Below are 25,880 nucleotides of genomic sequence, written 5' to 3'. Positions count from 1 at the left end.
TCTATCTTTTGGTAGATGTTCTGTGTGCTCCCTTTTATTTCTTCTTTAATAATGCACACTTCATATCAAACCCATAATATGAATCTGAAATACTAATTATATTAAAAGATGGTATTTCATGACTAATAACATCATCCATCTTCCCCTTGAAACCGCAAGGGTTTCAGATTTGTATTTCAAATATGTGCAGTTTTCATAAGCTCTTCTGGAGCCTCAATGACATTTAAATCATATATATAAACTGCAATAATAGTTTGTTTCCATTTGCGTTTGGATTGCTTTAGATCATATAAGGATCTTTGAAACTTGATAGAATACATATTTCCAGATGTATTCATATTAGAAGCTTCACACATTTTCTATCTTTCAGAGATTTTTATATATACTAGGTGAAATCAACGTGCAATGCACGTTTGCTTAGTTTTTATGTAATTTTTTTGGTTAAGAAATAAATTTTTATTACTAAAGATGTAATATTTTTGGTTAATTAAATAACTAATGATGTAATGTTTATATAATTAATAGATAATGAAACATTGTGATATATTAAAAAAGAAGAGCATTAATAGAATCTATAACATGAAACTATAAATAAACATTAGTCATAGTTCTATGAAAGCTATTTGAGATCATTTTGATTCTAACATGATGATCCAGCATTTTCTTCATCTTGCACCGCTTCAATAGAGAGGACATTAAATTGCCTATATTTTTTCTCCTTTAGTTTCTCTGGATCTGCATAGACTTGAATCTTCCAAATTTTTTTTGATAATTTGTCCGCAATGCGTTTAACATACGGTGGATTTTCCTACAAAATAAATTTTGAATAGCTTTACATAATTAATAAAAAAAAAAACCCAATTTTTTGTAATTAATTCATTATAACAAAACTAAACTTTTGAAGAAAAATTAAAGAGATACCTCTCCAGCACGTTCCATCAATTCAACTGCTGAACAACCAAGTGCCTGTTCAGCTACTTCACCGAACATAGTAGCAGCTAGCTTTCCAGTGTTATCGTCCAGTTCAACATATGCCCTAGCACTTTAAATGCGTTTAATATATTAATTTAAATTTGAATAGTTTTAAATTATGAATTAAATCAGACATCAATTTTAAAATAAAATTGTAAGATTCGTACCGTGGTTTGCAGACCCCTTGGTTTTTGCAATACATACAAACGAAGCTTTCATTGTATTTATATCCAGTTCCTTTATTACAGCCAATGCATGACATGTAATAAAAAACTTGGGTGATGTCAATAACATTTACCTTCGCCTTTATCCAGAATTTTGCCTTCTGCATTAAATTATAATCAATTTTTAGAATGAATGTTTGTGTAAATATTTTAATTTATTACTAATAAAATAAAATTTACCGCCATGGGTTGTAAACCCTTAATCAACCCTGCAATATCACAATTCTTCACAATTTCCCGAATACCAACAGATGACAGTGGTGCAGATGGGTAGGTCAAGGATCTTGCAATAATACTTCTAATTATCAAATCGTTATTCTCCGCCCTTAAAATTCAGAAAAGAATAATAATGTAAGGAAATGAAATATACATGTAAATTACATAAATCACATAAATAACTCTAATAAAAATGCATTAATATGTAATTGTTAATTTTCAAGAATTACCATCGCTTCATTGCAGCTGCCTCAGGAAGAAGAGGATTGATTATAAAGGTACTTGATGGACGTGATGATAGAGACAATCCTTTGATGAAATTGACATCAATATTAGTGCTGGTATATACGATACGGAAAAATATCTAAGCTGTTATATTATTATAAATACCGTTATATGATCCAACAGATATTTTTGTTCCAAGTATTATCGGCTTATCTTCAATAATATCTGATATTTTCTGACATTCGTCTTGGACAAATCGACCCCACATAGTCAAACATATGGGGTTCAAGCTACAAAATTGAAATAATTAAAAGAGTTAATAAAATATTCCTAAATTAATATTGGAATTCAATTTTAAAAGAGATGAGAAGTTATAAGAATTTTTTACCTTTCATCAATAACATAAATCTCCTGGATCGTTGTTGGTCCAGATGCTGTCGTTATCTCTTTAGTTGGCTTAATTTTGATTGCGACAGCTAAAATATCTAAATATTTGAATATGAAATGTTAATTTATTGATAATTAATTTATAATAAAATTTAAATTAAATTACCTATTTCTCCAATCGACCCTCTATAAGCCTCCAAGTCCTTGAATGGGATGATCTCATATTTCGGTGCATCTATTTGCTCTTCGTTCTGTGGAACTTCTTCTATTATTGTTTTTGAGTTAAGGGTCCATTGATATTGATATTCTCCAATTTTGTATTTTGGATCTACTGGTTTGACATATGCATCGATGATATAATAGGACTGTAAAATTTTTAAAGTGTTCTCCCGGGGGTCAATATCAGTTCCAAACATTGTCGCCTGCACTCGATTTCCCTGAACCAATAATAAAAATAATTGTGATTAGTAGTGTATTGTATAAAATTATGAGTATTATTTTACTATACTAATTATTTTAAATAATTTTTGTGTTTTTTTAATTATTTTAAAAAATGTCGTAAAAAGATAAATAAATAAATTTAATGTAATTGATATTTTTTAATAATAATATAGAATACAAGAACCTGTAATTTGAAAGGATATTGAAAATTGGAAACATAATATATGCTAACAAATATCATACCTCTTTATCAATTAATATCAAATTTTGGTACTTCACTGCTGTGCGTTGGCTTATTCGTTTAGGTGACTTTTCCGCAACGATCATCTTAATCTTCCAGTTTTTTGTTTTCGAAGTGATATCCTTTATTGATGTATACACCGTCCACATTTTTTCCCTTTTCATATACAAAAATATCAGATGTATAAGTATAAAAGATCTTAATTTAAATTCATAAATTACTAAAATAAATGACGAAGACATTTAAAAAAATGACTGAATATTAGACATATAGAGAAGAATATTATAATACACAATAAATCGAAACTATACAATTAAATCTAGTTACCTGTATAACATTAATTCAAACATGATAATGTAAGTAATTCTGTAAACACAATATTTTTTGTGCAGTTCTCTTCACGTTGTTCAGTGGACAGTGGTCGTATTAGAATCCTCACTGCAGATGATGTCTTTGCCCTTGATAAAGCTACATATAATTGACCATGTGAAAAAACTGGCTGAGGTAAATAAATCCCAACACAATCTAATGTCTGTCCTTGTGACTTATTTATAGTCATTGCGAAACTCAATCTTATGGGAAATTGAGTTCGTTTGAATGGAAAACCACTATTTTCATCAACATTTGGTAAGAATGGTATCCTTGGAATGAACACTCTTTTTCCGATATGGTGTCCAACTGCAATTTCTGCATCTATGACATTTTGATCAAAAGCCCGACAGATCAAACGGGTTCCGTTGCATAGTCCTTCTGAAGGATTAATGTTTCTAAGCAGCATGATGGGACAGTTTTTCTTGAGTAATAATTCATGGGGCGGAAGTCCGTTTGGAGTTAGAGTATTGAAGAAATCTTCCATAACTGATTGTTCAGATGCATCTATTGTCTCATCAAAACTGTAATATCGCTGAATTTCACCCGGGAGCCTATGAATCAACAATGCGTTTATTTCGTCGACATAACTATTCTTCGGTGTTAATATTGCCCGATTCATCATAGTTGAAATATTCATCGAATATTCATGAATATTGTGGAAAACATCTTCTATCAAATGATCTAAAGAAGTGCTGTCATCATAATAGGGAATAAGCATCCTATTTGGGATCTTTATGGTTTCATCAACTGTGTTTGGCGGCATTCCGTTTCCAACTTCTAACACATAATCTGAAAAAATTGGATCAAGTCTTGCTCGCATATTTTCAGTTAATCGAAACTTGGTCAATGTAGGCCACAAATAGGAATAAACCAAACTGGAATTAACCTGTTGTTGTCTTGTTCCTTTACGAACCACGGGTAAAACCTGTCGAAAATCTCCACCGAAAACAACAACCTTAGCACCGAATGTTACATCTGAATTATTGATGTCTCGTAGCATCTTATCCAATGCTTCTATGTGTTGTTTTCTTGTCATTGGAGCCTCGTCCCAAATTATTAATTTTGTTGCACGTAGCAGGTTTGCCAGTGCACTTTGTTTGCTGACACAGCACGTGTTTCTTTCGTCAGTATCAAGTTGAAGCTTAAAACGTGAGTGTGCTGTTCGACCTCCCGGAAGAATAGATGCAGCAACGCCTGATGAAGCAGTTGCAAGTGCTACTAATTTTCTTGATCGTACTGTTGCGAGAAGTGCTCTGTACAGGAATGTTTTCCCTGTCCCACCTGGGCCATCTACAAAGAATGCAGCATTTTGGTTTGCAAATACTTTTTCCAGCACTGCGTTATAGACATGTTGTTGTTCACTATTAAGAAATTGTGATGCAGCAATATCTTCTTCTGGAATTTCAACAGCCAATTCATCATCGATTTCTCTAGATTGAAATTCTTCTTCATCGAAGCAAATGTCGTCATCAAGAAGATGGTAGGAATTAATGTCTTTCCCCATTGATTCAATTGTAAAAGAGATTGACCTCAATACTTGGGTTCTTACATTTGATATAGAATCTTCTGTTGATTTGAAATCTGTTGACATATCTTGCTCAAAACGTTCCCAAAGCTCCCTCGGATTGGTTGGATTACAATAAACCAATATTGTTGCAAATAACCGTCTCAAACTGGATGGCACTTGATATAAAGATGCTTCCTGTAAACAATCTTCTAGGCTACTATCTCTCTGTAGCAACCCATGCATTGTTGCTGCCTCGCGAAATGTTGGAGCCACAACACCATCAACTGTCTTGAGATCGTCAAACGACAAAGGTCCTCTTACATGGTTTAGCAATATCCGCAGATAATACCTTTCGCCTTCAAACGGATTTGCTGTAACAATACGGCCTATAACAGTTTTCTTTTTCCGAGGAGTCCAATCTTTGTTTTGTTGGTTCCAAACATAATATTCTGGAAATTCTTTATACAGTAATCTCTTTGCATTCTCGTCTACTCGATTTAATGCAAAAAATTCTGTTAACATCGATTTTCTAGAACGATCTAAGTTGACAACATTGATTAGATCATCATTTGCTCGGAAAGTCACTGGGTGTTGATCCTCCAAATGTAAATGTAAACTATACACTGCTGGGTACATCTCATTAATAATAAAGCCATATATTCTCCACATAGCTTCGGGGGGAGCAATCCATCGGGCCGATTGGAATTGTTGGATTTCATCAACTTGTTGATTGTTTTGTTCAGAAATCAAGTTGAAAGCAACACGATCATGTCCTTTATAAATGTATTTATAAAGATATTTGACTGCTTTTATCGTAGAACAAATCTCGACATTAATGTGACAGTCGAATGTTGCAAGCAGATATGGATTATATGGAACAACCCAACGATTATCTAAATTTTGGCTTCTGACTTTGACAGTTACTCCATTGTTTGAACGCCTATATATTGGGAAGCAATCATTTCCAACGGTTGTAGCAGATGCATAATTTTTTGGATAATTACTTTTGCAACAACCATTTTTCTTCATGCAAACATTTGTTGGGTTCAACACTCCACATGGCCCATGCATCATATGCTTTACAACAGCGTTATGCAAGTGCAAGTTTGTATTTTTATCAGGTATCTCTGCTGATACGATCTCGTCAAAAGATTCAGGCGCATAGACCTTCCAATCCTTTTGTAAGATAATTAAAAAATGCGCATGTGGAAGACCTCTCTTTTGATGCTCAATAACGTAGACATATGCTGAGACTTGACCAAATATTTTCCTCTTGAATAATTGATCCTTTAATTCTTCTAGTTTTGCACGAAAGACTCGAGCAACCAAATCAGGTCGATTCTGACTCTCCTCATGCAGATGTAGTTCATTTGTAATTTCTTTCCAATTTGGATTGCACGTCATTGTTAAGAAAATGTCTGGTTTGCCATAACGCTGAACTAAAGCCATTGCTTCCATATATCTTTTTCTCATGTCTCTTGGACCTCCAATAAATGATGAAGGCAGTATAATCCGTTTTCCAACATTAGAAGCGTTTGTTTCCCCAAGCGTAATTGTATCAACAATACCTTGATATAACTCTGATCGAATATGTTGTTGCTTCTTCCTAAAATAATCTAATCTCGACGTCTCGATCTTAACATACATATCTACTACAAATTGTTGCAATAGTCGACCAGAAAGTAGCAAAATTGATCTGACATTTTCTCTGATTTGTAATTTGTAGCAATAATATTCACGGCATGAAACAACTGGATCCTTGGTTTTTCTGTTTGACGCTACAAAAGTTGAATGTGAAAGAAACGTTACTAAGTTAGAAGTACATGGTAAATGAAATTTTTGAATATTAATACTGCAATCTAACCTCGTTGTTCTCTTGCAAGTAATTCTTCTGCAGTCACTGATTGTTGAGGATTTATTGATCCGTTTGTTTCGTTATATGTAGATCTCCTTCCTCTACTAATCCTTTCAATCCCTTGATGCCAACCAACATCGCCAAATGGAAATAACAACGGATATTGCAATGGATCATAACACCCAAAATAGTATTGAACTATATGACTTCCACCAGAATGGTTAAAGACAAAAATGTCACGTCCTCTTAGTTGATCTTCATCATCATTTTCTACCCATATCGCTGCAACTTGTGAAGATGTGGGGGCATTGAATACACGTTGATCTAGGCCAGCATCTGATCTTATATGAATTATTTGATTTTCCAAATCTGGCAAATCACCAAGAGATCGGAAAAAAATAGAATACGGATTGATGCGAAGAATATCAATGAGTTGAGTAACAATTGATGGATCCATTCTATTTGAATCAGAAATGCGATTTTCTAATTCATGTTCTGTATCATAGAAATACAACTGGAGATAAGAAGGACGACGATTTGAAGGAACCAAATCGTTGATATAGTGATAGATCTGTCCTTGAGTTCTGAAAGTATAGATTCCTCTATTTCTCCTGCAAAGATCTTTATCAAACTTCACTCCAAAGGATGTAAAAGCGAACTTGTTATTATAAGTTCGAATGTATGTCCTAAAATGTGTAGATTCATCTGTGTTGGAGGTAAACAATGCATAAAGCTGATCAGGAACATCATTTGTGGCTAAAGAAATTGTTCCATCAGCACAGCAAAAGCCAGTTGTTTCATGGTGGAATCGCTTTGCTTTACAATGTATGCAGCTGGGGACTAATGGCAGAGAATATGCTTCAAATGGCACTACCTTCAACAATTTTCTAAATCCGACAGAACCGTGATGCGACTGACCTATTTGGTTAAAAAATGAAAATAAGGCAACAGACACAAGCTCGTAATATTATTTAAATTATTTGAGTAAGGACATTACTGGTACAGTAGCAAGATTTGATGACTGAATTAAAAGAACCAACTGATTTTATATTTGTTTCTTACCCCTACAAGGTGTCAGCATATTTGTATTGTAGCTCGACTCCTCTTGAACAACATGTGGATCCTATTTGTATAATATATTTCAAAATCTCAGAGGAAAAGAATAGAATGATGGTTGAATAAGAAATATCGAAAAATGATTAGAGGAGAACCTGCTGGATAAAGAGTTGATTAGAAGATTCGGAGACATTGTTTATGGATGAATTTGTCTCTGAATTAGTGACACATACTTCAACATCAGGAATAACACATACTTGAGGAGACGAATCGTCTTCAACGATATCAATATGAACATCAGAATTTCGCTTTCTCTTTGATACTCTTTGAACAAGACTAAAGTCTTGAATGTTGTCTGTATATTGGATATCATTGTTTGAATATCGAGCAATCGACGTAGTCGTTTGATCACCAATAGATGTATCGAAATCATTTATACGAATTGAGTTCCTTTTGGATGCTTTTTGTTTAGCATATCTTTCTCTTTGTTTTCTACGGATCTCTTCCTTTTTCTCTTCTGGTAAATCTCTATACAAGATTCTTTTTGCAGGTTCTTTTCCATGATCTTCAAAAAATAGTTTACAAACTTAAATTTTACATAAATTTATATTTTTGTTTGTAAATTTTTTTAAATAAATTATTTACAGAATCTTACCACTTCTCATTATGTTAATGAAGGAAGTGATTGTTTCAACCGTTGGATATTGTTCTACACAAACAAGATGAAAGAAATAAATAACAATTATTTCCTACGCTCAATTAAATAAATAATCAAATGATAAAATATTATGAAATTTGAATCTAACAAAAGCATATTTCAATATCACATACAAAAAATATTTTAGAAGCTATTTATCAAACTCAATTCCCTATTCTAAGTAATTATCAACTATTTCTCTACTAATTATTTTAAAATATTTCTCTACTGATTTTTTATTTTGATGTTATGAATTTTTAGTTTTTTATCGTTAATTTTTAGAGAAAAAGGGATCATTTGAGTCTTGAGAAAATAAATCAATTAATGGGGCATATGATTTGAATCAATTGGTTTTTTATTATACCTAAATCATTTAAATTTACACAATTTTTAAATTTTTAATTACTATCTTTTCAAATTTTGTATCTTTCAATTTATATAAATTAAGTGTTTGGATTTATATATTAGTGTGTCATCAATGGATATATATGAACTTAGCTAAATAATAATAATAATAATAATAATAATAATAATAATAATAATAATAATAATAATAATAACAATAATAATAAAGCTAGATGTGCATCAATAGATATTAATGAAGGAAATGATTGTTTCAACTGTTATATACAGTTCTACATAAGCAGCATTAACGAAATAAATAACAATTATTTCCTACACTCAATTAAATAAATAATCAAATGATAAAATACAATGAAATTGGAATCTAACAAAAGCATATTTCAATATCACATACAAAAAATGTTTAAGAATAATCACACAATATTTTCACAATATTTAACTATATCTAACATTAGTTTAATATTATTATTAGTTCAAATTAATTTATTTATTGTTTGAACTTTATTTTTATTTATTCTTGTATTTCCCAATTGGGATCATGCATCTTTGGGGTAGTTTGGGTCAATTCGGTATAGATTTTGTCAAAAAATTCCTAGTAAGAACCAATTAAAAATTATATAATAAAAGCTTATACCTATCATTTTTATACTATTCACCATACATCGTTTTTATTATTTTTTTCTCTTGTCAAATATATAGTATATGGGTAAAAAGTATAATATATTAATTAATTTAGAAAGAATAAAATTAAAAAAATAATATGACTTTTTCTTCCGATGAGAGACCCCCCTTTAGGACTGCAAATGAACAGAACTGCTCGTGAACAATTCTGAGTTATTGAACTTAAATTAAAGTAATTTTAATTGGCCAGCATATAAATGAAGACTTTTAAAAATAACAGTTCCAGGATTACATAAAAACGGGGGGGTCACCATCTCCTAGCTTTGGTGAGAGAGATGGTGACAACACATGCATGGTTTTTAAAAATGAAGACTTTTAAGACTCCTCACCACCTAATCTACGTTAAATACGTGTTTCCGCTCATTGTTAGAATCTCTCTCCCCCCAAGCTACTTTTTTCTCTCTTTTTTCTTAAGTATTGAGTACGATTATGGACATTAAAAAACTATAAAAAGTCATTCACACAAAATGTTGGGAACCCTTTTTCTTTTAATACAAGTGATTATTAACACCTTTCACACCTTTTCATCAATCCGAGTCATCCATTAATGAACCCAATTGTTCCACCAATAGCTATTATTTCTCTAAAAAGATGACCATATGCACTACAACATGGTGTTCTCTAGATAAAAATATCCAAGGAGTATTAATTAAATTCAGCCATTTGGGTGGGGTTATGGGGTTTAAACTTCCAACTTTTTGTGCAAAATCACGGATTAGTACATGCAGTAATCTATCTTTTATTAGCAGTTAGGTCCAAGAAAGAAAAAAAAAAAAAAAAAAAGACAGATTATCTTAAAAATGGGGGATGATGATTCGTATGGACCAAAATGGGGCTGTTTTATTTTCTTCACACAATTATATATTTATGGTAAATAAAGAAAGGAAGAAATAAATAAAGAAATGAATATATGCCCTTGGGGAACAACGAAAAGAGGGTTTGGACTGAAGTGATTAGTGGGACTCGTGGCATCTCTCCCCTTTGATTTAATCGAAGCCTTTTACTTTTTTGACGACCTCGTCAAGTGCGACACCTACCTATCCCATCTCTCATTGCCTTTGCTTTAATCGAAGCCTTTTACTTTTTTCCTTTTTTCCTTCACTCATTTCACCCACATCCTGACTTTCACTCTCCCTCTCTCTCTCTCCCTCTCTCTGCATTACTCTCAACTCATCATCTCTCGCCCTCATATGCTCACAGTTTCAATGATAGCATCTCTCCATCTATTTTTCCTTCACGGATTCATAAATAAATAGAGAGATCTTATTCATTTCCCACAAATCTTATTTATTTGTTGTTTATTTTTTTATTTTGCTATTCGCATGATCTGGGTTGATTTTCGCCTCTATTTGTCTATATGGTTCTTTATTTATTTTTTTTGTTCCTATAGATATGAATGAATAGATCTTGAAGCGATTTGGGTGTTTTTGGTTTTTGTATGCTCTAGGTTGATCTTCTTCTCTCTATGGCTATTTTTCCATCACGGATCCGTAGGGAAATGGAGAGACCGTCATTTCCCACAGACCTTCTTCATTTGTTTATGTTTTTTGTTTTTTAATTTTGTCGTTCAGATGCTCACAGTTTATCTTTGCCTCTCATTGTCTATATTGTTCTTTATTTTTTTAATTTTTTTCTATAGATCTAAACATCTCTTCATAGATTTGAAGAGATCTTGTTCAGATCTGGTTATTTTTTATTTTTATTTTGCAGTTCGCTTATGAATAGCTGAACAGATCTTCACAGAGTTGAAGAGATCTTGTTCACATCTGAGTTTCTTTTTTTATCTTCTTTATTTTGCTGTTGTTCTTTATGGTTTTTTTTTCTGCAAATTTGAGTACATAACGTCGATATATTTTTTTTAAATACTATCCTACCTTGTCGAAATCTTTTACAGATCTGAATCTATAAGTCTGTAAGAATTATTTTTAAAAACATTTCGTTCTTGTTCTTTATTTTGTTAGATACTGTTAGATATCGGAATCTTGTTCTTTAAGAAATCCAAATGATTCTTCCAACCTTTTAACATTGTTGTTTGTTTTCGTGTAGAGTTATTTCTAGTGTTGCTTTATTTCCAGTATAGAGTTGATCTTTTACTGCTTTGCTTTATTTTATTTGTTCTTATTTCCAGTCTTGTAAATATTTTTTAGTATAAAAATGCAGTTAGTTATATATGATCTTTTATGGTATGGTATTTTTTAAGGCTTGTTATTTGTTACGATGTATAGTTGTTTTCAGTGTTGCTTTATTTCCAGTGTGGAGTTTATCTTTGTTTTAGTGTTGCTTTATAGTTGTCCCCTCCCAGGACAACACCATGGGTTCCATTGTGGGTTCAGCCACTATGGGTTCCACTGCACAACCCTCCCTTTCCCTCTCCTCCTTCAAAGGTCCGCACTCTCTCTCTCTTTGTGGGTTTTAATTTTAATTTTATTTTTATTTTTTTATTTTTTTTGTGCTTGTTGTAGCGACGAACCGTTGGGATCTGGCATGTCACAAGCATGCCAAGGGCAGATGGCGTAGGTTTTTGGTTGGATGCATGTGAAATTTGTTAATCTTTCCTCTGGGTTGTTTCTCTTCGCAAATCTGAAGTGTAGATTATAATGAATTTTATGTTGTATGACTTTTCATGCATACGGTATTTGTGCTGTGAAATCTTCTCCTTTTGTTGTCTTCTGCATTGCATTTTTTTTAGTCTATTGTTGGCCATGTTTTTTGGCAATTTTGATAACTCCCAGGTTTTACCTAATCAAGAAATTCACTTCCTATATGCATATATGATATTTAAAATAATAAAAGCTGGCAACGCAGAGCAATTTGTTTGGTACATATAGTTAATTCCAATAATAAAATTTTTATTCTAATTACATGATTAAATAATTTAATTCTTAAAAAATGATTTTAAAAAATTATGAAATACCAGCTTCTTTGACATGTGTTGAGGATGAGCTCAGCGAGAGGGTGAAATGGTGGCAAGTGGCAAGTCAGTTTGGCCAGTCCTGTATGTACTACTAATCCTATCTTTTTTAGTTATCTATTTAGTAAAACTAAATAGGTGTAAAGTTATAAATTTTTTGTTTTCAAGGTGCTTTACAGCTTGCATGATGGTGATATATTGGCAGGAATACTTTTTTTCAAATCAGTTTTACGCCCACAAAAGCTTCTCTCCTTGTCTAATCTTGATTTCCCTTCCTCTCTCTCCCCACCTCTCTCTCTCTCTCTCTCTCTCTCTCTCTCTCTCTCTCAAACAACTTCATCTTCCGTCTAGATCTCTTTCTTTCTCCCTATATTTAAATGATCTCGATGGCAGACTGTATTTCTTTCTCTAAACCCATTTTCAGCCCTCTTTTTTTATCTTGAGAAGGAGTTAAGAAGCAACTGAAAAACCTTAACTTATTTTACACCTCTTTCTTTCTCTCCCGCTTAGAAGCTATCTGTTTTTTATTTTTTATTTTGCAAATAACATCTGATCTATATGTGTTCATTTAGATCTTTTAGTTTTCATTTTATTTTTTAGATCCTAGAGTTTAACACATGTTAAACATGGGTTTGCATGTTTTGAGTTTTGTCTTTGGGTTTTTTTTTTCACATTTTTTGCTCGATCGACTGCATGTTTTTTTGGTTCTCATTTAATTTTTTATAAAGTAGATGCTTATTTTTGGTCGTTTGATGCATTTTTTTTTACCGTGAAGCCCTTTGTTAATGGTGGAACATCTTGTATGCTCACTACATGCGTCATCCAACCCATTGATATGATCAAGGTTCTTCACGTTCTGTATAGATCAGTTTCCATGTTTTTTTTCTCTATTTTTACTAACATCCATCAGAAAGTTATTATCTTTTTGTTTGGTCTTTTTCCCTGGAAATTTTCCTCTCTCTTCAGCAGTGTTGTACGGTTATATGTGTTATAGATTTGTGATTTTGTTTGTTTGTTTGTGTGGATTTGTGTAGGTGAGGATTCAATTGGGTTAGGGATCAGCAGCCCAAGTGGGGATGACCATGCTTAAGGAGGAGGGCTTTGGTGTCTTTTACAAGGTTTGGATCTATAAACCCATAAAAATCTACACTTTCTACTTGCAGGAAAAAAAAAGGATTAAATTTGCCATTATTTGAGTTGTTGATGTAGTTTTATAAAGACACATGCTTTTTTTTCTACATCTGGTTCTGTACAATATTGGATTCAAATTGTGCCAGATGCATCTATTCCATTTTATCAAGCTTGTGTAGTAATGTACAATTTTGTTTCCTTCCTATTGGCAAGCAATTGATGTTTTAGTGGTCTGCCCATTGGAATTTATGTTTTAGTGGTCAGTTTCATTACATCATAAAACTTAGAGATTATTAAAATGTAGCAATCTAGTAACATAAAACTTACAGATTGATGTAATCCATAGATAGATTATATATAATATAAACAAAGAAAAGGCAGTAAAACTGACCTTTTTAATGTACCTTCAAACCTTTGCACCACTGCACTATTTCACTGCACCTGATTTGATAGTAATATAAAATATGAATTCCATCATTTCATTGTATCAGTTAGTTCATTTCTTAGAAATATGAAAAAACATATGTAATGCATGGATAAACTTATATTATAAACACAAAATAAAGTTACTCACTTTTCAATCTTCCTTCAAACCAAGAAAACCGTAGCACCAATGCACTGAAAGTAGTAGAAGGGATCAGTCACTTTTCAAATGTTAGCACCATTGCACTAAAAGTAATAGAAGGGTTTTCTTAAACCCCTTTCAATGGCTGTTGGGTTCCTACGAAATGTCTTGGTATTCAAACTTTGAATATGACTGTTGCACTACTTGGCCATTCGGCTGCCTCATCAAGTGATTGAATTTTACTATTTTCTCCCTGCCTGCACACATGGACATAAAAGATAACTTATCACAAATTATGAGTTATACTGTATATTATAAAAACTTATTATAAATTTATATTACATTTGATTAAAATCTGCCTCCACAGATTTTAAACTTATATTCTCTCTCTGGTTGCAGCTTCTATTCCAATGCAATAGCTGGCACACGTATAGAAGGGAAAAAATAAGAATAAATGGGACTGTAGTCTTTCAAAGTTGTAACTTATTATAATGTTTTGTCATTATAATTTATAGGAAAAGACAATAGTATCCATGCCTAATTAATTTGGCACTATTTTTCTTCAAAAATTTGAGTTATTATATTAATGGAATTCAAACAGACAACACATTTGGTCACTGGGATATAATTATAATTTGGCATTGTTTTCCTTCAATATTCTAAATTATTATATAATGGATTTGAAACGGACAACATAAATGGCCATAAAAATGGTGGCTTAATTGCTATTTAATGGGAACAAAAATTGGTGGCTTAACTGCTATTTAACGGGAACAACAAAACTAACGGGAAAACAAGATTTTCCGTCTAAAACAACAAATTCCGTTTTATACACATTTTTTATATATAGAAGATATATCATGATTCAATGATCCATATAAATATGCAGTTAATCATGCATATCCAAACTCTCGGTAACTTTCAAGCTAATAAAAATCTCAATATGATTTCAACCACTTTAAAATCATATCAATATTGTTTTTTCGAGAAACTAACTTGTGATTTTTATATCACATTTTCATATTAAAAGTTTCAGACTTTTTATATCATGTATATAAATATCTACTGATATTTAATAAAAATCACCTCTTTAGGTGTTTGGATTTCAAGTCCATATTTATCACATTTTACTTAGTGATATCAATTCTGCAGGAATTGAGAAACTGACTCGTAATTTATATATCACATTTTTATTTCCTTTCCATAAATACCCACTGATATTCAACAAGCACCACCTCTTTAGGTGTTTGGACTATAAGTCCCGATGCATCATATTTTACTAGTGAATCAATTCTGCAGGAATTGTTTCTTTCAAATTTGGCCAATATTTTACGTCGTATTCTTCGACGGTTCTTGATTCACTTTCATCATTACTTCTGGTAATGTCAATTGCCATCTCATATGGAAATACGTTGTCGACAACGATTTTATTTCTATCCATAATTTCTCCATTATTCATGAAACGTATCGAGATCTCGTTATTTTCAGGTACCTGTCCCTCTTCAAGGGAAGACTTTTTCATGAAAAACCTCTTCAGGAGGCATTCTTCAGGAGATTTATACTCTTCAAGAGTTTATATAGGAGAATTTTATACAGAAAATTTGGATGGACTTTATTACTTGTTCTGTGGGTATGGCCTCTTCAGGAGCACCAATTATTTGTGCCTTTCTCTTTTGAGATGCTCTATCTTTTGTATCAATATGTCTCACATGCCTTTAGACATGTCTTTAGACTGCTGAATTTCTTAATTGTCCTACAGGGACTTCAATCCTTGCTGGAATTTTAGCAGCTAGAATATGAGACATTTTTATCTTATTACATCCAAAATTTAATTATCATCTGAACTTCTAGTTCACATATGATAATCAAGATAACGTCGAATAATTTCATCTTATTTGCTACAAGCAAATTTTTCTTTCCACTTCTAGTGGTAAGACTTTATAGTAAAAGAATCTTCTGGTTCTTTTATGGACGTCCATATGAAAATCATTTGACTTATCATAATTGATTTTGGATGATCAAGATAACCATGAATGATACAAATATTTTGAATCATATCACTTTGTGATGCATCATAATATTTGATTCAATAATTGTATAATATCATCTCAAAGAGAAAGCTTATAACTTTTCTAATACGAGCTTCTGGCCCGAAATTATATCACGTCCAATCTCTTAGTTTCTTTGAATGAAACGCATCATTCTTTTCACTTCAGGGAATAGAATGATATAAATTTATTATCATTCACTTCAGGGAATGATGTAGATCTAGTAAGACGTGACTAATGATTCTCATCAAAAGCTCATTATTTTGTTCAGTCACTTTAAGACCAGATATAAATTTAGAATATATTGTGAACGTTTACATTTCATATTGCTACTTCAGGAGCATACTCGAGACGTTCATTCAAATATATATTCTTTCCATAATTTCAATTATGCAACTTAAGGTGCATAAATCATAATGAGCTTTTGGTACAAGTAAATATCATCAATAATTTATAATAAATATAAAAAAATAAATAAAACTTGTATCTAAACTATATAAATAAACATAAAATTTATCAAACTTGTAACCAAATGCTGAGGTGATACCTGTGATCTTGGATTCAATAATTTATCAAATAATACCTGTGATAGCTGTTGACTTTAATCCTCCAACGTAACCAAATGCTTTACTCCTCCCATCTGCTTTCTATTCCTCGCAAGTTGTTTGAATAAAAACAAAAAAAAAACAAAAATAGTAAGGGTCGGATGTGTTTTTAAAAGTAAATCCGTCCAAAATGAAAAGGAAAGAAAACAAAAAACTTTGCTTTTTGATTTGAAAAACTCTAAATATTTTTTTTTTCTTCAGGATCACGTGAATATGTCTCCCATGGTGCCAAGCCCATCCTCGAGCTTTTATTATATTAGCCAAATCATTGGCCGCATTGACCAAGTCATGAAGTGGTTCTAGGCCTTCTATCTCAGCTAATCTCCCATGGCCAATGCATTCACTTCGAGAACCTTTTGAGCTGCAAAAGCAAGTCATGATTTGATGTCCTTGTCCAGCTCAGTCTCATTGACTAGATCAATGGCAGTGTGGAGAAGTGAGGTTGAGGTAGACACCACAAGTTTCTCTTTGCCCACAATGCCCTCAAGTGCTTGCAACGTGGCATCTCGAAGGTGGGGCTGCCTACCTCACCTTTGTCTACATTCAAACAAAGGTGCTGCACAATATCTTCAACAAAGACGGCCACCTCCCTCCAAAGTCAAGAAAGTGGGGCTGCAAAGTCAAGATCTCCTGCGTGCAACGGCTGCAAATGCCGCAATAGAAGGTGGCTTTGATTGCACCATCGAGCTTCAAGATCTTCGGCGTGCTCCTGCGCAAATCCCAGCGCCGACATGCTCCTCTGGTTCGAGGAGCTCAACCTTGAACTTATTAGATCCTCATCATGGATCTTGTTTTCCAATGTCGATCTCGGAAGTTAATTCCGTCACCGGAGACCCCGTTTTGGTCCAGGATCCCGGCAAGAATGTGGCCGAACTCATCGTCACCGAGCTTGCCAAGATTGTTGAATGCATGGAAACGACGGGGTTGATTGTCTTTCCAATTTTCTACCATGTGAGTCCTTCTCATGTACGAGACCAGACAGATAGTTTTGCAGAAGCTTTTGCTGAGCTTGAAAAAGATTCCAAGATTGTCAAAGAGGATATGCAAACCTGGAAAACTGCTTTGCGGAAAGTGAGCAAAGCAATTGATTCGTAGACTCGCTCTCGAGTAGATTAGAAGCTATAGATCATGGATCTCTCTAGATAGAGAGACCTAAGACTACAAAACGTGATCGAAGAGCGAAGTCACACAGAATTGAGAGAGAGCAAGACAGAGGAGAGAGAAGAGAGAGGTAGAGGAAAAAATAAAGCGATTCGTGCTGATAACGTGTTATGAAATTATTGAAAAGAGAGAGCTGTGTTATAAAACTTTCAAAAAGAGAGAAAAAAAGATAGAGTTTAGAGAGGTTATGAAACTTATATATTTCTTAAATGATTCAACGATATATATAGGAGTAGGCCTGTGCAAAAGGCCCGATGGGCCGATCAACCCGTGCAACCCGTGCAGATCCAATCCGAAAAAGTCGGTTTACATTAAAAGTCGATTTTGATTTAATCGAACCCGATGAACGTCGGGCCATCCCTTCGAACCCGCTATTTTTCTTCACTTTCCCTTCAACACCGAACCCTAGCCCCTGCCCCCATCTTCTCATTTCGATTCATAGTTCACTTTTAAACATACGCTTCTGCAAACAACAATCAGTTGCTTATAGATCGGCATGAGAAAAAAGAAGGTGAAGGATCTGAAACTTATGAGTTTCCTACGCTTGGGTTTGTTCTGGAACTGCGAGTCTGCGATGGAACTTGGCGTTGGGCACAGAGCAGAGAGACGTGGAAAACGGTGTTGCGGCGTAGAAGTCATCGATCCTAGGCCACTATCGAGAAACGGCTGAGAGCACCATAAATACTCTGTTTTCATGCATAAAATCGAGAACGTGGGTGCTTGATTCCTGTGGTGGCTGGGTTGAGTGGTTTACATTGGATGTGTGGATGTGTGAGTGACGGCAGTGGTGCAGAAGCATGTGTGAAACGATTTTCTTTTCTACAAATAATTTTTTTGGGTCTTTTCTTGAGATTGAAGATGAGGGTAGATCTAAGATTCAGATCGTAGAGCTTTTGTAAATTGATGTGCAGAAAACAGGGCTTTAGTTTCTCGCCGGACATCCTTTGGAGTGAACACAAACATCCTCGTTACAGATGGAAAACACCCTAGTTTTTAAAGTCGGGTCATACGGATTCGAACCGATTTGGTTTTGTTCGGGTCGAGTCCGTCCGTGTTAGCTCCTAAAATAAGGTCTTGCGGGTCGGGTCGGGTACAAAACCGGCTTTTTAAGGCCGGGTTGCAGGCCTATATAGGAGTACAAAGGAGATTATGTTTTGACGACTAACACTATACATTTGACGGTTAACTTACTATGCTAGTACTATGCACTATGCATTTGATGGTTAGCTAAATGTGATCATACAATTCAAGATGGTTTATAATAAGTAAAACTTATTTCATATCATCTTATTATTTAAATATATATTTTTTACAAATTATCTCATCTCATTTTAACTTAAAAAATTTCACTATTATTTAAAATATTTCCTTTCATCTGATCTGATTTGCGTAACCAATTACAGAAGCTTAGAGAGTTATTCTGGGAACGCACCGTGTAACTAAAACGCGATTAACCGGATTCACCTAATTGGGTGGTGATAGCCATAGACTGCGTAAATGGTCTGCAACAAAGTAAGCAGCAACAAGACACCGGCGGCGATTAATGAGATAACGGCCCAAGGATTGCTGAAATATTTGAGCTTTAGGCTCGCAAACCAAACATTCCACTTATGGTTGAAATGCTTGTTCACATCCTCCGACAAGCTGGAAAGATAACTGTTTGTGCAGTCAAAAGCCACCTCTTGGCAGAGGCGGTTGAAGAGGTCCGCAACTTCTGCATCGTTTCCAAGCCAGTGTTCGATAATTCCATGGTCTTGGAGGTAAGCCACATCCTGTTGAGAGTTGATCAAGTTGTCCATGAACACCGCATATGAGGTGATGTAATTGCTGCAATTTGGATGACGCTGCTCAAACGCCACAAGGTTGAGGAGAAGTGACTTTGTACCATCGTGGATCAAGATCCGAGGAATTTCGAGTGTTCCGTTGTCGAATGTGATTTCCCAGAACCGATCTGTCTTCCTTTTCTTGAACTTGATTCCAGCCCCTCTGAGTTCTGTTACACAATGTACCAACTGCTGCCTTCGTTCACCAAAATTAACTGTAGTACTACTTCTAATAGAGGTGGAGCTCTTGCTCCACCTCTGCGATGTTAGAGGCCGTTCAGGGCTTCTTCTCAAGAGACTTTGCCGGAAAACATCGAGGCAATGAAGCCCACCTTGATCCGAGAACTCTTCAGCTTGATCTCGTGACTCTGAGTCCTCCAATTCATTCCCGTCGAGCTTCGTTAATGGCTCATCCGTTGGCATTAATGCATCGAAGAATTGGGGTGTCAGCTCCGCTACACGTCCTTTCTGGCGTGGATTATCTTCTTGAAGTCCCAGAAGCAGATCAAGTACAAAGAGTGGAAGCTGATTCTCCAGCTTTATCATGTCTCGCCGAATGGAATGGATTGGCCACTTCTTGAAAAGATGGGATCGTTTGGGGAGTAACCAAGTTGCTTGAATCCTTTGACATTACCTTGCAAGAGCTCAATCACAAAGCAACCATCTAGCACCATCATCTCCACGAATTCTTTGCTGGTAAGAGGGATTGATCCATCGTAACTGGCACGAGCTCTTCCTTCAAGCTCTTTTACAGCATCAAGATAGGGCTTTATTTCTTGTTTATTACGCCTGAGGACATGGTTAAGGGCACGCCGTTTGTGGAGATCCATTCGGCTAAGGCTACTGTTTCCATGGTGGTAAGGCCCCAGGGAGACCATCTGGGGAACATAAGCCTTCTCATCGCCTTCTCTCAGGCAGTGCGGGACTGGGTAAATGCACAGCATTTCCCATGAACTTTCTTTTTCGAGTACTCGCGCTTGCTCAAGTGTTTCTTCCACGGAGATAACCCATTCAGAATCTGCTGTATTTATGTTGTCTTGCTCTTCGCAGATTGAATCCCCATTATCATTTATCACCATATGCAGTGTTTCCAATGGTTCTTGCTGTAGCTGATGGGATTTTCCTGAAAGCGTCTCGACAACTAGTGTACAAGTACTTGTTGGTGCTGCCACTGATTCTCTGATTTCGAAAAGTTCTACCTGTGATTCCATGGCTTCAAGGGATTCTATGTCTTGAGGACGTGGTTCCCGGTTGAAGTAATCCTTATAGGTCACATGTACCATGTTTAATGCCCCAGTCTAGTTTGGCCCTGCCAAAGAGATCATGCGAGTGCTGAAACTAAAGTAGTTTTGTCGCCCATCTTTCTGATTGATTGCAGGGCTTAGATATTTATTGGATCACCATTAATTACATCAAGAAAATGGCAAGGTACCCTGGACTTCAAGAAAGGAAAAAACAACATAATATGAAAATGACAAATATTGGTCCAATAAATTAATTCAAAATCATATCAAAGTTAAGGAAGAGGTTAGAAAATAAAGTAGTTTTGATCGATGTAATTACCTAATAATTGGAGTGAGGCGCTTTGGATTTAATTAGGAACAGGGGGTTGAAACGCTACAAAGCCGGTCAAGATCATAAGAAGATCAACAGTCTTAGGCTAGGTTTCGGTGTTGAGAGTGAGACGTATGGACTTGGTGGAACCTAAGCTTTTCCATGGAAACTGTGGAAAAAAGTTGCTTGCTTTCACTCGGAGCAAAGCTTATCTGAGAATTCAGGACCTTGAGGTTGAACAAGCTGGAAGGGGGTGGTTCAGAATTGGCCTTTATGGAGGACTTTGCAGACTTGCAGTTGCAATATGGACCATCATAATTTTCCAATATAGACAAGTCTGCATCAATTTATAAGTCAATGATTTAAATACCCTTTGTATTTAGTAAACTGTTTATATGCAGTAGAGGACAGTTACGGTTTTTCAGACCATAAATCAGCTTTGCAAGTAATCGAAACGTTGAAAGCTTTGAACTTTCCAAGATTTATGAATGTCTCTTGCAATTGGAAAGGGTATAGTTTTTGGCATTAATTCGGGTGGACCAGTTTGGGTGCCCACTCCCCGGCCCTGATTGCTCCGTTTACTGTCAACAAAGAAGAAATTTTAGGATATGAGACCAAGCATTCCAAAGCATAGATGTGCATCAGAAACAAAGATAGAGCACGAGGACGAACAGCAAACCCCAGAAGTATCAAAATAGATTGCCATCAGGATGTGGGGAAAACCTGAAAATTATTTTCTGAGATTGAACACTGCCTGGATCTTCAGCCGCGACTCACTGTGTTAGGAATTGGAAAGTGGGAAGGAAATGCTTGTGAGAGAAGGGGTAAATCGTCATTTGGACTTTTAAGTGGACCATTTCAAACCTTTCAAAAGTAGAAGTATGACGTGCCATCCGGTTCATTCTTTTTCCCACCGCCTTTTATATAAGAAAATGCTAGCCAAACCGAGAGTTTGGACCGAGAATGGACCGATGCCACGTGTTATCTTTTAATTGGTACATACTAAATATAATATTTTTAAAAGGAAAATCTAGTTTTTTTTTTTTTTTTTTGAAGGGAGGAAAATCTAGATCTAATTCCTTTCTCCCTCCCTCTCGACTAAAGCTACAGATCATCTAATTCATTTTTTCACATGCCTCCCTCCCTCCTGCTTGGCTGAAACTGCAAAACCGAATTTATGAAGAGCTTTACTTCCATTTCCCGCAAAAACTGGGCAGCAAAGTTGCAACTCCATGGAAAGGGTAATTGGAAGAAATTAACGGCCATTATATGGTGACTACAAGTTGACAAATCAAAGTATGCATTTTGCCAAAATCAATCCAAAGAATGGAGCCTATGGTTCTGTCTTTGCTAGATTGGAAGATGAATCCCGTTATCCCACTTTCTATCTTGAGCTACATAATCAAAATGGTTCCTTTGGCAGATCACAAGCATCTGGAGTTCTCTACATTGTTTGAGCATTTTGCCCTTTCTTAGGTGCTCCATGATTTTAGATTTGTGCATTAATGGGCCATCCGTAGTTGTCTTTGCCGCTGCGTGTGATGAAACAAATGGGTTTTGGCGGTGAGGATTTTGATATCTGCAAGAATGAACTCTGCCATGTTTTTCAATTCAACAAAGAGAAATTTGAAGCGTGTTATCAGTTGTTCATCCTGAGATCTATGTTAAATGATTCCTTACAAGATGGAGAGAGGGATTAGGGAAATGATTATGGGTATTGAGGGACGATAGGAGTCTGCCGGGACGTTGGAATGGGATATGTGTTATCAGTAGGGGTATCAAATCGTGTTAACGGGTCATGTTCGTGTCGTGTTGAGACATATATATTACAGTTAATGGGTCAATCTGAACATGACTCATTAAGAGTTTCGTGTCAAAAATCTAAACTCTAACATGACCAATTAAGATAACGGATTGACACGACACGACTCGTTAATGGATTTTAAGAAAAGATTAACACGACACGACACGACTCGTTATGACTCGTTAATGAATTCTAAGAAAAAGTTAACACGACACGATACGACCCGTTTAACCCGTATATATTACTAGACACGAACACGACCCACTAACCCATTTAACCTGATTAATTTTATATAAATATTAAAATCACAATGTCTCTAAAATAAAATATAAAACTAACTACAACTACAAATTACAATCCAAAAAATAAATATATCAAAATTAAAATCCCAACAAAATAACAAACTAATAGTGCTGCAGTGCATAATTAGAACACCTACCCAAGTCCAACTATTCTTGTTACATTACATCTACATCCAAGGGGTACCAAATATGTCAAACATACATTGCGAATATTAATATTACAATTCCAAATAAGATGATACAAAAACCAATCTAAATAAATTATAAACCCACAAAAGGGACTGAAGGAAGTGTGGTGTCCTCATTGGTCTTTTTCTCCAACTCCATTATATCTTCAGTTAACTCGTTCATTTCTTATGTTCCTATGAAAAAAAAAAATTAGTAAAAGAATTAAGATAGAATTTAATAAAATAATAATAATAATGTTACCCTCGACTTCGGCTTCCTCGCCATATAACCAATCTCTTGTGCAGACTAATGCTTCAACAATATCTGGTTTCAATGCACTCCTAAACTGATCAATGATACGGCCACCAATACTAAAAGTAGTTTCAAATGCAACTGTGGAAACTTTTAACACTCAAAATATCACCAGCCATACAAGCAAGATTAGGATAACGAAATTCATTTCCTTTCCAAAAGGAAAGAATATCAATCTTCGCATTTCTATCTGTCCTAGGTTCATCCAAATACAACTCTAATTGACTTTTTTGCATATGGGCAGCGAGATCTTTACTTCCAAATGAATCAAATTCTTATACCAAATAAAAATAAAAATAAAAAAGTCCTATTGAGAATATGTTATATAAAATAATAAAACAATATAATATAAATCATTAAACAAAAAATATTATTTGAATTTACCTGAAATACTTGTTTATTGACTCTATTCCATCTACCAGAAGAAGATTCACTTTCCGTTCTACTAGAACTTCTTTCAAAAAGTCGTGGTAGAACTTGTAGAAACACTAGAAGAACTATATTCCATAAAAAGAGATGTCATTTTGGTACGAACATTTAAAAACTCTAGGGAACCATTTCCATAAATCTTCATATAAGAAAAGTCAACAAAATGAAGCTTGTATCGAGGATCCAATATAACTGCTATCACCAATAGCACATTGAACTCAGACCAATATTTCTCAAACTTCGCAAGTATTTGATAAGACATATTTTTTATGTAGTCATCTTCACTTTCAGAGTATTGTTTTAATGTCAAATAATTCATAAACACTGCTGGAAAGTACAAATTGGCTGCAGGGTATTTGGTTCCAGAAAACTCACAAGTGGCATCATAAAAAGCTCCCAAGAAAGTGTTAATCTTCTCCACTTTTTCCCACTCAGATGTTGATAGACGGTGTTTAAAATTGGAATCAGTTAATTCCAAATGGCAAAAGGCACGACGATAGAAAATAGTACTCTCAAGCATAAGAAAAGTTGAATTCTATCTAATGGGGACATTCTGTCTTAACCCCTTCTTATCATCCAAAGACATTTGTTTTATTGAATCTAAAAATTCTTGTTTCCTTGATTGTGATCCCTTGACATACTTGATACTGTCATGAACTTTTTGGATAGCACAATCAATTATTTTTAGCCCATCTTGTACAACCAAATTGAGAATATGACAACTACAACGAAGATGCAAAAACTCACCATTACAAACAAGGGCTCTCTTAATATTCAGCTGAATTCTTAACAACTCTACTGACACATCATTTGAAGAAGCATTGTCTAAAGTTAATGCAAAAATCTTGTCTTGAATTCCCTACTCACATAGCAAATTATAAATTTTTTCAGACAAAGATATGCCATTATGTGGTGGTGGCATAAAAGAAAATTTTAAAACCCTTTTCTTTAGAACCCATTTCTTATCCAGAAAATATGCTGTAATGCACATATAATCATTAGTGCTCAGAGAAGTCCACAAGTCAGATGTCAGACAAATTCTACCAGGAGCATCACTCAACATGTATTTAATCTTTTTTTTTCCCCGATGATATATCTTAACCAAATCAGTCTTAGCAGTATTTCTAGAAATAATTGGAATATCTAGACGCGCATATTGCATAAAAGTTCTCACCCCTGAATATTTAATAAATCGGAAAGGCAAATCATGCTTCACAATAGCTTTTACCAAAAGTTGTCTATGTTGTTCAGGATCAAATTTAGAAGTGCTTACCGAAATAGATCCACTATTTTACCCCAACATCAACTGACCAATATCTCGTGTATTTCTTCTAGGGCATGTATCAATGTGATGTTTCAAATTTCCAGTTCCATATTTGCTCGCTGCCAAGTAAGTAGCTCCACACATCTTGCACTTGGCTCGTGCCTTACAATCACCAACTTTATCAGAATCGAGAACCATCTCAACGAAACTCCACACATTTGACCTTTTCCTTCGTTTTGTTTTAGCGTCTTCATTTGTGAAACTTTCCGAGTCCATCCCTTCCAAGTCAATCAAATCTTCATTTGCCCCTGCTGTCTCACTCATCTGACATTTAAAAAAAATCAAACATGAAAATCAACAATCAAAGAGACTAAACAAAAGAGCAACAATCAAAGAGACTAAACAATCAAATTTATTTTCTTCTGTTATTTTTTAATAGAAAAGAAAAATGAAAGAATGATTTTTTAATTCATACAAAAAAAAAAAAAAAAGAGCAGCTGTTGAATGTAATAGGGATCCATATCAAAAAGAGCAGCTGTTGTCGAGGATTTTTTTTTTGTTTGTTT

At 34.5% G+C, this 25,880-nt stretch overlaps 2 protein-coding genes, 1 long non-coding RNA gene and 1 pseudogene across 7 annotated transcripts; 1 reads left to right on the top strand and 3 right to left on the bottom strand.

Annotated features, from left to right (window-relative positions):
- Positions 1-548: 548 nt before the first annotated feature.
- Positions 549-14,276, bottom strand: LOC122304996 (replication protein A 70 kDa DNA-binding subunit D-like). The gene is made up of 13 exons (XM_043117259.1): positions 14,187-14,276; positions 14,005-14,101; positions 13,854-13,897; positions 13,671-13,720; positions 2,709-2,862; positions 2,191-2,461; positions 2,026-2,122; positions 1,803-1,927; positions 1,643-1,721; positions 1,377-1,521; positions 1,140-1,297; positions 922-1,042; positions 549-808 (listed from the first exon to the last, which is right to left on the bottom strand). The coding sequence occupies exons 5-13, from the start codon at positions 2,853-2,855 to the stop codon at positions 641-643; spliced, it is 1,311 nt and encodes a 436-aa protein (XP_042973193.1). The 5' UTR covers positions 2,856-2,862; positions 13,671-13,720; positions 13,854-13,897; positions 14,005-14,101; positions 14,187-14,276; the 3' UTR covers positions 549-640.
- Positions 3,044-8,161, bottom strand: LOC122293262. The gene is made up of 5 exons (XM_043101786.1): positions 8,152-8,161; positions 7,652-8,061; positions 7,503-7,563; positions 6,450-7,358; positions 3,044-6,363 (listed from the first exon to the last, which is right to left on the bottom strand). Exons 1-5 carry the CDS (start codon positions 8,159-8,161, stop codon positions 3,044-3,046), a joined length of 4,710 nt encoding a protein of 1,569 aa, XP_042957720.1.
- LOC122305004 lies at positions 10,283-14,461 on the top strand. Of its 5 annotated transcripts, none has more exons than XR_006241011.1 (4): positions 10,283-11,621; positions 11,700-12,992; positions 13,183-13,266; positions 14,244-14,461. It is a non-coding gene; the product is annotated as an uncharacterized LOC122305004 (long non-coding RNA). The 5 variants fall into 5 exon arrangements; XR_006241013.1 differs by having other exon boundaries at positions 10,284-11,798; positions 12,155-12,992; XR_006241012.1 differs by having other exon boundaries at positions 10,286-12,597; positions 12,924-12,992.
- A 4,533-nt stretch (positions 14,462-18,994) lies between these two features.
- Positions 18,995-22,110, bottom strand: LOC122304988 (annotated as a pseudogene).
- Positions 22,111-25,880: the final 3,770 nt, after the last annotated feature.

This window comes from Carya illinoinensis, chromosome 1 (genome assembly GCF_018687715.1).
Source record: "Carya illinoinensis cultivar Pawnee chromosome 1, C.illinoinensisPawnee_v1, whole genome shotgun sequence".
Classification (NCBI taxonomy): domain Eukaryota; kingdom Viridiplantae; phylum Streptophyta; class Magnoliopsida; order Fagales; family Juglandaceae; genus Carya; species Carya illinoinensis.
The sequence above is the reverse complement of the archived record's forward strand: the minus strand, read 5'-3'. Positions and strand labels throughout refer to the sequence as shown.

What these genes read in the sequence shown, in the direction of transcription:
- LOC122304996 (XM_043117259.1), bottom strand. Translation starts at nt 2,855, where the DNA reads ATGTGGACGGTGTATACATCAATAAAGGATATCACTTCGAAAACAAAA. An exon ending in GCAGCTGCAATGAAGCGATG is followed by an intron (nt 1,522 to 1,642) that starts GTAATTCTTGAA and finishes CTGAATTTTAAG; the next exon opens with GGCGGAGAATAACGATTTGA. An exon ending in AGGGTTTACAACCCATGGCG is followed by an intron (nt 1,298 to 1,376) that starts GTAAATTTTATT and finishes AATTTAATGCAG; the next exon opens with AAGGCAAAATTCTGGATAAA.
- LOC122293262 (XM_043101786.1), bottom strand. An exon ending in TATGCTGACACCTTGTAGGG is followed by an intron (nt 7,359 to 7,502) that starts GTAAGAAACAAA and finishes TTAACCAAATAG; the next exon opens with GTCAGTCGCATCACGGTTCT. An exon ending in ACTTGCAAGAGAACAACGAG is followed by an intron (nt 6,364 to 6,449) that starts GTTAGATTGCAG and finishes CAACTTTTGTAG; the next exon opens with CGTCAAACAGAAAAACCAAG.